Here is a 17,421-nt window from a genome sequence, read left to right on the forward strand (position 1 = left end):
TTATTATTATTATTTCTTAAGTTTTACTTATTTTTATGTGTTTGGGTGTTTTGTTTAATATCTGTGGATCATATACATGCAGTTCCTACAGAGGCCAGAAGAGAGCATCCGATCCCCTGGACCTGGAATTACAGGTAGTTGTGGGCCATCAAGTGGGTGCTAGGTTCGCTGCTAGAATGGCCAGTATTTAACTTCTGAGCCATCTCTCCAGACCCGCTGAACTTTTTAATTGAAAAGGGTGCCCATGTCCTTGGAATGAGCCTTTAGATAGAATGCCCAATGTAGCCTTTAGATGGGAGGAGGCAGGAAGAACACAGTGTATTTGCTCTGTGGGAATTTTTTCATTTTATTTTTCTTCCACTGTATGCTGTTTAATATTTGCTGCCTGAGGCACTGATCTTCAGATTTATTTTTTTAGCAGCAATTTTTTTTTTTTTACCAAGCAAGATCTTAGGCAAGAACTATAACAAACAAAGCATAATTAATGGTTCCTGGGGGCAGTTTCCATGGTTGTTATTTAGAGGGAAAACCCTGGCTGTGCAGGTGGGATATCTGGTCTACCTCTCAAGCATCATTGGCTCCCTTAAACACAATTTGAAATCACTGCCCAACTGCTTAGGTTTCTTTTCTGATGCTGTGTTCATTTTGTTTTGTAAAGGAGAAAAAATGTTATTCGAGATTTTTCTTCCATAAAAAAAATGTTATTCTAGTTTTTTTTTCCAGTCCTGACAATTTTCATATCTGTGGGATGGCAGAGGCAGAATCCCATGGACCACAGCTTCTTCACCTTCTTCCACTCACAACCGCTTTGCAGCCAGAGAAAATGTTCATATATCCCTCAATATGCATATGCGTAAACTAGGTTACAGGGGTAGGATGGCTCAGTGGGTAAAGGGGCCTGCCACTGAAATTGATGGCCTGAATTCCATAAGAGGTCTCACATGGTCAAAAGAGAGAATGGGCTCCAGAAGGTTGTCCTGCCACATCTACATACCCTCTGCAGCATGTTAAAGTATGTGCATGCACATGCTCACATACACACATACACACACACACACACACACACACACACACATACACACACACACACACACTGTGTTTTAAATCTTGCACAGAAGCAGCACTGGGACAGGAGAGAAACTGAATGATTACTGGTAGAAATTATCGTCTAGTGGAATCAGGAAAGGATTTTAATTGTGTTTCCTTCAGAAAAGTTCGTCTTTTAGAGATGCAAATGCAGCAGGGACAGGTAGTCCCGTGGATGATCTACTAGGCACAAGATGGTCACTGACCCGGGAGGCAGACTCTTGGAGCTCATTATTCTGCCTGCTCTTTAGAAAGTGAAAATGACCCTTAGTAAGATACCAAGGATAAAAGAGAAACCATCTGTGGGACTCAAGCCACCATCAGTGAGTCCTGTGGACACCCACCAGGCTGTGCCCACTGTGACCACATTGTCGATGGCAGAGAAGCCCACAGTGGGAGGCTGGTGTGAAGAGGACACTGATGGTGGCCACAGAAACAGCTCACAGGAACAGGAGCAGGGCTTGGAGGCCAGCCAAGAACAGAACACTTCCCAAGCTGTCTTGGAACAAAAGCCCATCTAGCTTTTCTCTCAGTATCTCACTCCATTCACCAGCTTCCCTGTGCTTAATGGATTTCTCTGATGATAAGTCAGTTCAAATGGTGGGAAAATGGCCAGACACGGTTCAGATGCTCAAAAACATGTATTTCTCTAAGTTATATTTCATGCATGTCTCTCTGTGTGTGTACACTTATACATGCAAGTGCTTCCCTTTTTTTTTTAGATAGTCTCTTACTAAAGCCCAGAGATCATTCTGTCCTAATACACACATATACCCCACACATATACACACTCATACACACACATACAAACATACATACACACATACACATATATACATATGCACATACACACATATATACACAGATACACATGCACATTACAAAAATACACATATGCAGGCTGGAGAGATGGCTCAGCGGTTAAGAGCACCCGACTACTCTTCCAGAGGTCCTGAGTTCAATTCCCAGCAACCACATGGTGGCTCACAACCATCTGTAAAGAGATCTGATGCCCTCTTCTGGTGTGTCTGAAGACAGCTACAATGTACTTATATATAATAAATGAATAAATCTTTAAAAAAATACACATATGCACACACACATACATATATATACATATACATACATTTTAGATAGTCTCTTACTAAAGCCAAGAAGATCATTCTGTCACAAAACACACACATATATTCCCCTCATATACACACTCATACACATATATGCATACACATATACATACTGCACATATATTCATACACATACACACACATACACACACACATATGCTGAGATTACAAAGCTTTTTTACATATGTGCTGGTAATCTGATTCAGCTTTTCATGCTTGCGTAACTGTCACTTTATTGATTGTCTGTCTTTCCAGCCCTCCCACAATATTTTCTGATGTGTACTGTCAATCATTTCTGAAGGAAAGCTGAAGGGTGTTGAAAGATAAAATGGCCTTTATTTAGAAAAATATACATATTTTCCGATTTATGTAATAGCTATTTATGCTAAGGTGCATAGTTTTACCTTTTGTCTTTTGTCTACAGTGTGATTTAGGGGTCAAGATTCATTATCTTCCACATGTAGTACATAAACGACCCAGTGTTTGCTGAAATGATCATTAGATATAACCTAAAATACATCTGGAATAAAATCATCCACAGCTGTGACAGCAGAAAACACGTTTTTAGAACGTATAGATGGCAAATAGCCTTCTGTGTAAAACACATGAAGCAAGCGGTGCCTAGGGACACTGTCCGCTCATTTACTGCAGTGTTTCTGGCGGAGCCCTCGGCATGCAATGGACAGTCTGTGGATACTTGTTAAGATGAATTCTGTGTCTCATCATCCTGTGTCGGCTGCTAATTATAGCAGAAGAAATCCAGGTAGCTCACAATGTAGGTCGGCATCATTAGCCCCGGCAATGGAGGGTCTGTTGTTAGAAGCCAGCAAGGATTCGCATGTCTCTAAATGTTGGATAAACATCACTGAAGAGAACAAAGCTTTGTTCACACGTACACAGAGAAATAAGATGCATATGCATGTAACCTCATTATAAAGTAGACTATGGGAAGAATAAAGTGTCGCGGTGGGGCTGAACCACCCTGTCCAATTTACTATGAAGAATTTATATGTCACATGTCATAGTCTGCCCCTATTATCAATGCTAACAAATTCTAATCCCCTGTCCTAGCATCTAGTCCCGTGACAGATGCTCTGACAAAAGCAGCTTAAGGGAGGAAAAGAATTTATTTGGCCCATTATTCCACCTTACAGTCCACTGTTGTGGGGAAGTCAAGGCAAGGGCTTAAAGCACTGTGTCCACGGTCAAGCACACAGTGTAGTGAGTGTACCCACGCCGCTATTCGTCTGCGCATGCTCAGCTGGCATACCCAGTCCACCGTTTATATGCGCATGCTCAGCTGACTTCCTTCATTCTTCTATCGTCCAAGGCCCTGATAACACCCCCAATAAGGGTGGGTTCTCCCACATCGATTAATAATCAAGGCAATACCCTTCAGCCGTTCCCGCATGCCAACCTGACCTAGTTAAAACCTCAGTTAAAACTCTCTTCTCAGGTGGTTCCAGGTCATGGAAAATTGACATTTCAAACTCATCATCACAGCCGTTACTATATGCACTGTGCGGCGTGCCAAGCTCATTCAATGCACATTATCCTACTTAGAACAATCACAGTCTTTGCCCGTTCGACTCTGAGCGAGAGATTAGGTTCCTCCCGGAAGCCATATCCTTTATGTAAACACAAACTCACGAACATGTTTGCTGGTTAGATTTCTCGCAGACTTTAACCTCAGAAATAAATAAGGATTAGAGCGATTCCTGATACTTTATCTTTTAATTTTGCAAAGCCAAGGCTTTGAGTGAGTGGCAGCTTCCCAAGTTCAACGTCAGCACTCTAACCAGTTCTCTGCACAGCTGCAGGCTCGGGCAAGACCCTGGGCCTCCTCTGCTCTTGCTGCCTGCCGCCCTGCAGCTTTCCAGATGGGACGTGAACTGAGCACTGTTAGGCTCTCCAAGCTAACATGCAGGCTGACCATTCTATGGGGGAAAGCGGTTGTTCTGTGTGAATCAACTTCAAGTCCCTGGGAAGGAGCCTGGGGCAAAGAAAGAAGCCTTAGGTTCAGTATGTCCAAGAATACACAGTGGAGAGCGACTGAGGAAGACGCCTGTCTTAGTCAGGGTTTCTATAGCTATGAAGAGACACCATGACCACGGTAACTCTAATAAGGGAAAAACATTTCATTGGGGCTGGCTTACAGTTCGGAGATCTAGCTCATTATCAAGATGGGAACCATGGCAGTATCCAGGCAGGCATGGTACCGAAGAGGCAGCTGAGAGTTCTACACCCAGATCTGAAAGCAGCAGGAAGAGAGAGAGAGAGAGAGAGAGAGAGAGAGAGAGAGAGAGAGAGAGAGAGAGAGAGAGAGAGAGACTGACTGGGCCTGGCTTGAGCTTCTGAAGCCTCAAAGCCCGCCCCCGCAGTGACGCACTTTCTCCAACAAGGCCACACCTCCTTATGCACCACTCCTTATATGTGCACATGGGACCATTTTCATGCAAACCACAACAACTAACATTGGCTTCTGCCTTCCACACGGATGTGCACGTGTATCCGCACACGAGAATTAATTAATTAAAATTAAAATAACCCAGACCCTCCATCTTTCTGATAAGGATCTCCGTGGCCAATTCAACCTCATTTTGATGGTCATGACAAAACTCGCCTACTTGCCAAAGAAAGAGGGTAAGACAGTTCAGCTCAGAACTAAATGAGATTGCAGACTTCCATGCATCGCCCCGAGTCACCCACCGGCCCATACTAGTTATGCAAAGCTGTGTTTTACATCTGGTATTTGATTTGCTACACAGTTTAACAGAAAAATAACTTTATCTATTTTTTTCCAATTAAACGAGGTACTGTTACAATCCATAAGTCCTCCAGCTCTGCTTTGGTAAATTAATGCCTATCTATTGTTTTTAAATCACAAAGCGAACATGGCTATAGAAATGTAAAATGGTACTATTTCATTTTAATCTATTTAATTTTCCCATTCTTGAATTACATAATGGGGTTAAAACATTGAATAGAATTAATAGAATGAGTATTTAATTAAGCAGTAATGAGTTTCTAAATGGATGCTTGAGGAAACTGGCTTCACGGTTATGCAAGAATCAGATAATAGTCTTAACAAAGAGTATAACTGTGTTGAACTGTTTTTTTTTTATATGTTTAAAGATTTTTATTTTTTTCAGAATTCTCTCAGGAGTATTTGAACATAACCCAGTTTCTTGATTTGCTTCCGGGCAAATCTATGCGCCTTTCGATAGCTCCCAACATCCCGCACCATCGAACTCTACCCACAGTGCTCTGCGGCCCATTGTCAAGGGATTCTCAATGGAGTCCCAGTGTTCCGCCCACACCCTCCTTCTTTCCTCTGGTCTCCTCAGCCTCTCCAGTAGCCTGGCCTTTGCCCCTGCTCTTCTGGGTGTGAATGCTTTCACTGCCTTTTCCTCATTAAGGTTTCTCTTCTTTCACTTTCAGGGAATTCTTCCCTGATGCGCTTCCTCAAACTGGTTCAGGGACCTGCCCCGACCAGCACAATGCTGCAGACTCTCCTAGAACTATGTGGCTTCTCTTTGACCAGTAGACATCTTTTTGTAGCCATACATTTATTTTCTACCTGTGTCTCTTTCCGTTCTATAAATCCACTATGAAATATACTATATCTGCTTTGCTTGTTAATCTCTGGATGGCAATGGGATAAAGGCAGAGGGAGAATTGTTGAATGAAGGATAAATAAAAGATGGGCAGATGGATGTATGGACTAATGGGTAGCTGGAGAGATGGACAGCTGAGTTGTTGAATATGTAGATAGTAAACGGATGGAGGTTTAGTAGTTAGAAAAAGATGAATGGAAGATGAATGGAAGGACAGATGGATGGAGGGATAGATGCTGGATGGATGGATGGATGGATGGATGGATGGATGGATAAATGGGTGCATGGATGCATGGTCAGATGATGGGTAAATGTAGCTATCTCTAAGAATATGTAAGGACAAGTGTGGTGGCACACACCTTTAACTCCAACACTTGGGTGGCAGTACATTTCTCTGAGTTTAAGGTCAGTCTGGTCTACAAAGAGGGTTCTAGGATAGCCAGAGCTACACAGAAAAACCCTGGAGAGAGAGAGAGAGAGAGAGAGAGAGAGAGAGAGAGAGAGAGAGAGAGAGAGAGAGAGAGAGAGAGAAAGTAGAGTGTGTAAGGTCCATAGTACATACTCATAGGAATTTCTAGGCTATCTCTCTCCCCATTTCATATGGATTGCACACATAACATGGCGTCCTATGGCAGTCCCTTCAGTAGGTGCAATGGGCATAGAAACCTCACAACTGTGAGAGAAGTTGCAGTCTTGACTCACACACCTGTGACTTATGGTTTGACTTTATCAATTCATGACCTCACTGGTCCATCCATCAGATCTTCAAACCTGACCATATGCTACTCTCTGTGTTTTGTTCTGAGCATCGGGTCTTGTCCCTCCTCCAGCCATCACTGGATTTTAATGTTAGGCTCTGAGGTGGGGAGGGGGCTTTGAGAATCAAGGAAAAATGTAATTAATTTCTTCATACCATAAAATGTAATTTTCAAAGGCCATAAAAATTATGGAGAGCCTATGAATATATCTCTTATTTATTATTCTCTCATACAATATATCCCAACCACAGCCACCTCCCCTCACTCTTCCCAGTTCCCCCCACATCCCCTCTCCCCCAGATTCACTGTTCCTCCAATTTCCTTAAGAAAAGAGCAGGCCTCCCAGTGATATCAACCAGCACACCATAACAAGGTGTAGTAAGACTAGACATAAGCCCTCATATCGGGCTGGATGAAGCAACCCAATATGAGGGAAAGGGTCCCAAGAGCAGGCAAAAGAGTCAGAGATGGCCTTACTCCTACCGTTAAAGGTCCCCCCCCCGCAAAAAAGCAAAAGAACCACAGCATACGTTCAAAGGACCTAGCACCTCCATTTCTGTGAGCCCCTGTGGGCCATGTCCTTCTTGTGTCCTACTTCTGTGACTCCTATAATCCTTCCTCCTCTCTTCTACTCTTCTTCTGCTTCTTCCTGATGTTTGGCTGTTGGTCTCTGCATCTGTTCCCATCACCATCTCTGATGATGATTGGGCTGGACACCAATCTGTGAGGATAGCAGACTATCTTTAGGAATCATTTCATTGGCTTTTAAAAATCAGTCATGTTTGGTTCTACCCTAGGTCTCAGCCATCCAACTTCCAGATCCTGGCCATCCAGTCAGTGTCAGACATGGGCTCCCTCTTGTGGCTTGACCATAAGCTAGATCGGTCCTTGGTTGACTACTCACAAGCTCTGAGGCCCAGCACATCCTGCAAACAGGAAAGTTGGGGAGGTTTGTTGTTGAGTTGGTGTCTCAGTTCCACCACTGGAGCCTTGCCCAGTTACTACAGAAGATGGCAGGTTTTGGTTCTTGTGTCCCTCATTACTAGGAGTCATCCTCCAGGTAACCCTGGAGTTGCCCTCACAGATTCCAGAAAATTTCCACTGCACTAGATTTCCACATTGCTCTCTAAATGGCACCCTGTTCTAGTCACCTCTCTCCCCTCATCCTTCCCTCCCCTACCTAATCCCTCCTGTTCCCATGTGCATACATGCTTGAGCATACATGCATGTACACACACACACACACACACACACACACACACATACACACCCTGGTCTACCGACAGAGTCTATTCTAATCCCCCTCCCCAGGGAGATCCATGTATCCCCCCCAAGCCCGTGTTACTTAGCTTGTGGGTCTATGGATTGTAGTGTGGTTATCCTTTACGTCACAGCTAACGTCCACCTATAAGTGAGCGCATACCACGTTTGTCTTTTTGGGTTTGACTACATATATATATATATATATATATATATATATATATATATATATATATATATATACACACACACACACATATATATACACTAAAAGGGTTATTAGATTGGATATGGTCCAGGTAATCCAACAATGGCTGTCTCAAAACAAAAAGGTGAAGACTCTTGTTGCTCAGTCCGTAAGGCCGATATCTCAGTAGTCCCCATCTGGTACTCGAATCATGGTGGATTCCCAGAGAGCTGATCCTCAGTCTACATTAGAATCCCAGAGAGGCTGGTTCTAATAACTGAGACGGTCTGCCTCAGCAATGGGATAGAGGAACTTGCCAGCAAGAATGAGGGCAAGCAGGCAAAAAGTTTCCTCCTTCCATGTTCTTCTATGTCAGCCACCAACGAGGTGTGTCTCAGATGTAGACCGTGTCCTCCTACTTCAAATAATATGATTAGGAAAGTCCCTCATGGTTGAGTTTTAATTGATCCCAAATGTAGTCAAGTTGCAAGCAAAATTGGCCATCACATAGGGTCCACAAAAGCCACCGAGGAATGAGAGAGATCAGTCCAACTCTGCCTTCTAGAATATCCAGGCGAGTAGAGCATCAGGTGTAGCCAATGACTCCGCCCCTCAGTCCCTCTCCTGAGTGGTGTAATTCTTCTCCACTCTCCCTCAGCCCTCACTTCTGTTCCCACTTCCTGTCTTTAAGACCATTCATTTATTTGACAAGTGACTCCTGAGTCCCTTCCATGCCCTGAGCACCATGTAAGGAGCCAGCGCCAAAGCCTTTGTCTGAATCAAGTCACAATTTGTATAGTGATGTCATCTTGACCTTGAGACACTCAGCTCTTCTGACTGTGCGTCCTCTTGATTATGTGTTAGCCATAACATTCCTCTCCATCCAACTTGAGAGCTCCAGCCATAGCACATTCCAGCTTCCTAAAGAGCCCACATCACAAGGACAGCAAGGACCACAGCTATGAGAGGGGACAGGGCTCCAGTGTCCTGCTGTAGATATTCAGATGACTAACCTGAGTGATGGGCCCTAGGTAGGCTCAACAGCAGACTGACTGATTCCAGAGCTTGCTAAAACTCAACAAGAGGGTCTGGCTCTTGATTGGCTGTAGGGCTTGGGACAGGATGGGTCCTTTACCTTCTTCTTTCCGTCATCTTCATCTGCAATCTGAAGGGACCAGGGAGCCTGTGTGTCACCAGCACCCATCCTGAACACACGGCAGACAGAAGTTGTCGATGACATCACTCATCCTCACTGAGCCCAGATGCACTGTCTAGCTGCCCCCCCCCCATCCACAAGGGCCGACAGTGACATTGACACCTAGACTTGAACCCTTCATGTCTCTCACCCCAGTCTGTGCATTTAGGATTATCTGGGCTTCTCCTTCAGTCTTTGGTCTATCCCTAACCAACTGAATTGGCATAGGACCCAGAAATTATCATCCAACCTCAAAGGGAATCTATTGTGCAGGTAGGACTCAGAGCCACAAACATGGTTTCCGGCTCAGGAATCCTGTAGATTGTTTTGGTTTTGATTTCTGGCTGTTTTGGGGTTGTCTGTCTGCTTTTTGTTTTTGCTTCAGTTTTAGTTTGTCTGTCTGCTTTGAGGAATGGAAGGACAAAAGATGGCGGTAACTTTTCCTTAAACAAGAGTCAGAGGCATGGAGTCAAAGTAGTTGCTCCTGGGGTCATTTCTATATGACAGCATCCCCTACTGTCCTCCTCCCACAGCCAAGTCCCATCCTGGCGTCCTCAGAATCTTATGAGCTGCCCAGGTTTGTTCAGATGACAGAGACAAATTAGTTTTCATCCCTGCCCCATCCCCCCCACCCCTGCAACCAAGCCTCAATATGGAGGTTCATGATTAATGATTTAAAAGTCAATGAATCAGTGGCTGTTTGCAAAACCTCATTTCTCAAATTACTTCTCTTTGAACACAAGGCCTTTTTGACATCATCGTACCGTGTCTGGATTCTCACTGCTACTAATTGAAATTCCTGGATATTTCCTCTTCTTGTCAGCTCCTTGGTCGTGCCTGTTTATGAAATGTTTGCAAAGAGATTACTGTCCACCTGAGTGTGTCAGAGGTAAACGCCAGAACAATACCTCGAGGTTCCCGCTCAAGGGAAATGTGCTCCCGATAGCTCATGAGATTCCCTCTCGGCGGGACAGCTCATTTTTCACGGACTGATTGATTCCCGCCACACCCACACGCAACAAGTATTTGAGATGTGGTACAGTTAAAGCCGAGGCTCCCAGCTGCAAACATCTGTGTTTCTTAGCAAATAGTCTTATAGACTTGTGGGCCTATGGGAGAGAAACTAGGCAGGATGGGATTGATTCCCCTCATTAGAGAGCAGGGCAGAATGTGGTGGGGCAGGATGGGAGGCAAGCATCATGGGTCCAGCCCCAGGCCCTCTACTTAAGTCCCGCCATCCACTGACCTAGTCATCTTGAGTTCAAGATAAGCAAAGCAACAAGAACAACACATCCAAGGGCTAGAGAGATAGCTCGCTCTGTAAGGTACTGTGGCCCAAGCGTGAGACCCAAAATCGGATCCTTATAACCTGCATTTAAAAAGCCAGCCATGCACTTATAAACCCAGCAATGGGGAAGCCGAGACAGGAGGATCCCTCGGGCTCCCTCATCTGACAGTCTAACCTAAACCAACAAGAGGCACAGCCTCAAAAGGCACTGGGGATGGCAGCTAAGGTTGTTCTCTAACCTCCACACACGAGGTCACACCCACCTCAATATGCACCCACAGATACACATGCACCCTTCATAGCAAACCACTCCCACATGCATGCAGTGTCTCACACTCCACGGGAGCTCACTTCTTACCCCACAGCCATTCAGAAAAAGTGCTCTTGGATCCTAACTGCCCCCTTCATGAGAGACCGGAGGCCCACGTTTCTTCATCCTGTGATTTCACCCTCCCCCCAGGGTCTACTGGCTGTGTGCTTTCAACTAGGCAGAGGGAGAAAGAACTGGGAAGAGGGCACAGTTTTCTCAACCTCTTCCTTAACCTGACCACATCCTTCCGCCACACCCTGCATAAGCTAAGTTTGTCCCACACCTCACCTGAGCCCAGGGAAAGCTGACTTGTGGAATGCAGCTTTCCCTGGCTATAATTCCTGTGGGCTTTGTTACTAAATGAGATGTTATTGAACGGGATGATGTGCGCGGCATTGTTCGTGTAGCGTACACGAACGTACGGGTAGAGCTCTGTTGTCAGCGTCTGCTAGATACGTTTCCGGACACTAACGGTTACTACCTGCTTTGTCTGCAGTTTCAAGCCACAGTGGAGGAGGGAGCCGTGGGAGTCATTGTCAACTTGACAGTGGAAGACAAAGATGACCCCGCGACAGGAGCATGGAGGGCGGCATACACCATCATCAATGGAAATCCTGGGCAGAGCTTTGAGATCCACACCAACCCACAGACCAACGAGGGCATGCTCTCTGTGGTCAAGGTAAGGGTGCCCTTCGGGGGCGTCTCTGTCCTCCCATGAACACACAGGGCCCCATGAAAGAGTTGAGAAAGTCAGGGATAGATTCTACCATTTCCCAGAGAGGAACATTGGGGGCTTAGAGACTTGCCTGCCTTGAACGTTCTTCGCTGGTCAATGGCCCTGTCTGTTTCTAAGACAAGGACAGTCAATAAGATAGAGCAAGTCCCTTGACTGAGCACCTGCCCGAATTTTCTGTGCCTCAGTTTACTTATGTATAAGGAGCCACTGTTAGCGTAATGTATAATTCAGGATGGTTGTCACAGTCCTTTCTGCTTGCTGTAGCAAGGAGTCGTGTTCTGGATAGCTGCCTCCGTTTCTTTCTGAGGCTGTTACTGAAAAATAAATAAAACTCTGACAAGAGTCACTTAAGAGAAAAGGGGTTTAGCTTTGCCTTAGAGTCCATCATTGAGGGGATGGACACCACAGCAGCAAGGGCTTGAGGCTGCTGGTGATCCATAGTCAGGAAGCAGAGGGCAAGGAATAATGTACGCATGACTTTCAGCCCCCTTTCTCTAGTTTGTGTGGTCTAGATCTGTAAAAATATAAAAATAAAAAAGTGTGGGGTTGGGGATTTAGCTCAGTGGTAGAGTGCTTGCCTAGCAAGCGCAAGGCCCTGGGTTCGGTCCCCAGCTCCGAAAAAAAGATAAAAGAAAAAAAAAAGAAAAGAAAAGAAAAAAAAAGTATAGCTGTCTTTTACCCACTCTAGGTCTGGCACCTCAGTGTCCCAAGATATCTGCTAGATATCTTGGCGGAAACATAGCCCAGCCGCACACTTTCCTACACTCAAACCCTCACATAAAAGAACACACAACACAATAATCTTTGACCCAATTGGTAAGATATAAATGCCCACTTAAACATACAAAGCCCGGTACCATCCATCCCTTAGGAACATTAATAACAACCTGTAAATGCACAGAGCAGGATCTTAACATCACCTGCCATGGCTTCTCACCCTCTCCTCTCTCCTGTCTCTTCCTTTCTCCTCTAGTCTCCTCCTCTTCCTTCAAACTTCTCTCCCGCCCATCCTTCCTTCTCCTCCGATGACAGGCCTCCTTCTATCCTGTACCTGCCCTTCACCTGTGCTTTACAAATTCAATGGGGAGGTTCTGGTGAAGTCACCTGAGTTCTGAGTAGTGACTAGGCAGATGTCCTTGGGGCAGTGGAATTAGCATCAAAATATAGTAACTTCAGGGCAAACCACAACATAGATCCCCTGCCTGGGGAATGGCCCTGCCCACAATGAAGTCCTCCCAGGTCACAAAAAAAAAAAAAAAAGTAATCAAGAGTATCCCCCCACAGCTGTGCCTAGAACCCCAGCTCTTGAATGATTATAGGTTCTGCCAGGTTGACAGTTCACACTGACAGCCACCATGGTGACTGATTAGCAATGCACATTTGTTACTTGAGGTTCTGCAGTCTGGAAGTACACAATCTCAGTGCCCAGAAAATTCAAGTTCAAGTGGCTGTCTGTGTCTGCATAGATGACACCTTACTCTGTCCCCCTGCCTTGGAAAGGGAGATCCAGCTCCCCCATTCACAGAGGCAATATTCCCTGACTAGCTTAGCTCCTAAAAATGTCCTCCACTTGCATATACCCTCACACAGGAGCCTGTGACTTCAGGACATGAATGGGGGGAGCCCGTCCAGCCCATAGCACGGTGAGGAATTCACGAACAAATATGTAAAATGTTTAACAGTACCAGCTACCTCCAGTCTGTGTCGGTTTAGTCAGCAGTGAGCATACATTTTGTGTGTGACCTTTGTCTGTGACCTGTCATGACCACTGGCTCTGGAACTGATATGATACAGTTGCTCAGAGGACTCTGTGCTAGGAGACTCTCTACAAAGATGAATGAAGCTTGATTATTGAAAGTGCATCAAGGGCCTCAGTGAGCAAAACTGAAGGTGTGATCAGAACTGGTAAATCCTGGGGCTCAAAGGGAGATTCCAATCTCCTATTGCTGCTAGCTTCCAGAGGCCACCAGGGCCCTTTCAATATCTTCAGACCAGACACAGCCTCTCAGGTGCTGCCCCTTGATGTCTGTCATCCTGTCTACCACACCTTCCACAGAGCTGTGCGGTCCCATCAGGTCTGCTCTGAATGGTCCAAGCTAATCTCTCATCTCAGAGTCTGTCATTTAACCACATTTACAAAGTCATTTTTGCTGTAGACTCTCAAAGTTGAGAACTATGGGAGCGTTATCCTGCCTACCCCGGAGTCTACACTGGTCTGCCTTTCTGTTACTGTGGTGAAACACTGGCCCCAAAGTAGCTTGGGGGAGGAAAGGACTTGTGGTAGATTACCCTTCCAGGTCTCAGTCCATCACTGACAGAAATCAGAGCTGGATATCTCCTTCTCTGTCTCTCTCTGTGTCTCTTTGTGTCTCCCTGTCTCTCTCCATCTCTGTCTCTCTCTGTGTGTATATCTCTCTGTGTCTCTCTGTGTCTCTCTCTGTATCTCTCTGTGTCTCTTTGTGTCTCCCTGTCTCTCTCCATCTCTGTCCATCTGTCTGTCTTGCTCTCTCTATCTCTCTTTCTCTCTCTGTCTCTCTATATCTCTCTGTGTCTCTCTATGTATCTCGCTCTGTCTCTCTCTGCCTCTCTATCTCTCTCTATCTCTCTGCCTCTCCCTGACTGTCTTCCTCTGTCTCTCTGTATCATTCTGTGTCTCTCTGTCTCTCTCCATCTCTTTCCATCTCTGTCTCTCTCTATCTCTCTGTTTCTCTTTCTGTCTCTCTGTCTCTCTCTGCACCTCTCTCTCTCTCTCTCTCTCTCTCTCTCTCTCTCTCTCTCTTTCTCTCTCTTATCCTTCTTACACACCTGCCTAGGGACCTAGGGATAGTACTGGACACAGTGGGCTGGGCCCTCCTGCCTCAGTTATCGATGAAGGCAGTGCCTCCCAGATGCGGCCATCATCTGAATCAGTTATTCAGCAGAGGTTCCTTCTTCCCTGGAGACTCTGTGTTGGGTAAAATGGACAACAAAAATGAGCCAGTACAGAATCCCATTAGCAACTACATCATATCAGTACTAGAGCCATTGAGCATGGCAGATCACAGACACACCTGGTTTCTAGAAGACACAGAACCTGGGTTTCTGCCCTTCCCCACCTCTGGGTCACCTCAGTTCTTCCTCCATAATAATACAGTGACAGAGCTGTCAGGAGAACCTGTCACTGGCCATCCAAGGCTGCTGCTTTCAAAAGGGTAAGGGCATGAGATGGCATGGCCCTGGCCATCCTCCAAGTCTACAGAGGATGCTAGTAACTTACCAGCAATGGATGATAATAAACACCATGACCAGAAGCCACCCGGATGGATGAGGAAATTGTTTATTTTATCTGACAGGATACATTTTTTTATTATTTTTTAAATATTTTATTGATTCTTTGTGGATTTCACATCATGCACCCCAATCCCACTCATCTCCCTGTACCCTCATATCTGCCCCCCTAGCAACCTTCCCTACCCTTTTGTCCACACATTTTTACTTGCAAGCGTCCATTGCAGTGAGTCAGTGGTCTGGTTCAAGGGCTCTGGCTTGTGCAACACTATCAATACTGGATCCTCACCAGGATTCAGCTCAGATATCTGCCAGGAGCCTGCCCTGGGTTGAATGGTACTGAGCGGGATACAGCATTTGACAAAGGTCAAAGACTGATGAGCCCTGGCCTTCTAATCTTACTAGCTGTGCTTTTAATAAGCGCTGGTTTCTCTCTGTGTAACTTACTATTTCATGCTAATAAGCACTGGTTGCTTTTCTCTCTTGCTCTAGGACCTCTCACTGGCCAGGTGAGAGGCTTGGAACTCATTAACTCTTCGTGAAGCAGAGAGAAAAGAAAAGAAAAGAATTAAAATCTTTGACACAGGCAATATGCACAGATACATATACACTCATACACACACACACACACACACACACTCATACACACTCATATACTCTTGTTGGGCCCTACCACCTGTCTCATCAACTCCACAAGTGTTCATGCATACTCACATACATACACACGTATCTACACATGTATGTATAGACAGGCATGTACATTGGGTGGGTGGGGCAGAGCCCCAGATGCTACACTTTATTCCTTCTCCCTGGCCTTATACCTTCTTAGACAAAAGCTCTTTAGAAAATTACCTCATAGATAAAATGTTACACAAAGGGGGAGTTACAGAAAGATGTTGGTGTTAACTTCAAAGCAGTGTTTCATTCTATAAGCTCATTATAAGTTCAAAGCAACCGTTTCCCTTGGCCTTGCTTTATCATAGTGCACACCTGTGGCTTCAGCCTTGGACCTGACCTAGAATGAATGTTCTTCCTTGATCACAAATTTGTCCTGAGCCTCTTTCTCTTTCCGGTGTAATTGTGAAAGCTCACTGTATTCCTTACTGTGCAGCCTTTGCTCACTATTCTATGAGGAGGGGGCATGCTCTATTCTTGATTCTAATTTCACTATATCTTTCTGCCAAAACAACTAAAACCATCTCTTAAAACTTTCTTCCTAAAATTATTCAAATCAGGTCAGGAATGCTATGAAATCGTTATCAGGGATTATGAAACCATCAATTTGTCTATATGGCATTACTTCATGATGGTACTTCTTCATGGATCTGAAGAAGATCTGCTCAACAGGCTGAGCTAATGCCCAGGAAGCATTAGACTGTGTAGCAAGGACAGGAAAAATCCTATCAGCAATAGGAAGCAATCCTGAGATGAAGTCTCTTGGGACCTTGCCTCTCAGAGGTCACCCATCACAGGCCATGCAGAAAACGATGGGCCACCTCCAGGAAAGTCACCTGCTAGCCTTAGCCTCTCCTAGATGGCTCCTGACATCCTTACAGGTTACATCTCACAGGACCTTCATCTGTCCCCTGATTTCTCTCCTCTGAGAAGGCGCTACAGGAAGTCACATAGACCTTGCTTCTGGTTCTGGGATCCCAACCTGAGCCCTATCACACATACAAGTGGATACATGCCTCCCTCTATGTTATCCATGCCCTCAACATAGTCTGGCCCAACAAGCCAGAGCTTCTGTCTCCTTAAGTGTCCCAGTTGGAGTAAGTAACTATTTCTCAACTGTCCTGGCTCCTTGTCTGAAATTTCTTTAACGGGGTGACTGACCTAGCAGGGTGTCACTTGGCATGGGTGAAAATCTGTTACTAGAATCAAAGGAAAGAGGACACAGCAGTAAGTTACTCTCAGGTTAGTGGGATAGGCACAAAATATAATGAGGCAATCAGACACTGTGAGGAAGTCGAGGCAGGGCCAGCAGCCATAGGAGTGAAGCTAGGTCTGCCTGCTCCACCTGTCTACCTGGGTAATAGAACTGGGGTGAGCTCACATTCTGCTGGATCCCAGGTCCTCAGGTTTCTCCTTCACTGAACCCCCAGGGATGTTGAAGTCATGAGTTAATGGATTACAGTCTGGAAACCTTACAGCGTCAGCATTGCCAGAAACTAAGGCTCAAGTCAGGGGAGGGGCTTGGGGGGTCATTCATTTATTTTTCCATCCAAACACAATGGTGTTGCACCATGTTTGTTTACTTGCGCCCTGTTCCTTTTCTCCTTGTTTGTTTGAGAAAGATCTTTAGACCAGGCTAGCCTAGCACTTATTAGATAGCCAATGACCTTTGTTCTAGTTCATTTCTGTTGCTGTGATTTTAAAAAAAAAAAAATGCCCTGAAAAGAGGCAAATTAGCAGAGGAAGGGGTTTTGTGTTTTGTTTTGGGTTCATAATTCCAAGTTACAGTCTGTGGTTGAGAGGAAGTCAAGGCAGGGACTTAAGACATCCACAGTCAAGAGCTGAGAAATAAATGTCTGGAGTGATGCTTGCTTGATTGCTTCACTCTTATACATCCAGGGCCCAGCCCCAAAACTTC

The 17,421-nt window shown here is 45.3% G+C and overlaps 1 protein-coding gene across 2 annotated transcripts in view; it reads left to right on the top strand.

Annotated features, from left to right (window-relative positions):
- The window catches only part of Cdh13 (cadherin 13), a 1,039,744-nt gene that overhangs the window by 941,699 nt on the left and 80,624 nt on the right, over positions 1-17,421 (top strand). Inside the window, exon 9 of one of the 2 annotated variants that reach the window (XR_015643278.1) lies at positions 5,652-5,823. Coding sequence is in view for 1 of the 2 variants with exons in the window: in NM_138889.2 (NP_620244.1) it covers positions 11,322-11,504 (183 nt within the window). In the remaining variant the exon portion in view is untranslated. 2 annotated transcript variants of the gene reach the window in all.

The sequence above is a fragment of the Rattus norvegicus genome, chromosome 19 (assembly GCF_021556685.1).
Source record: "Rattus norvegicus strain SHRSP/BbbUtx chromosome 19, alternate assembly SHRSP_T2T, whole genome shotgun sequence".
In the NCBI taxonomy this organism is placed as follows: Eukaryota; Metazoa; Chordata; class Mammalia; order Rodentia; family Muridae; genus Rattus; species Rattus norvegicus.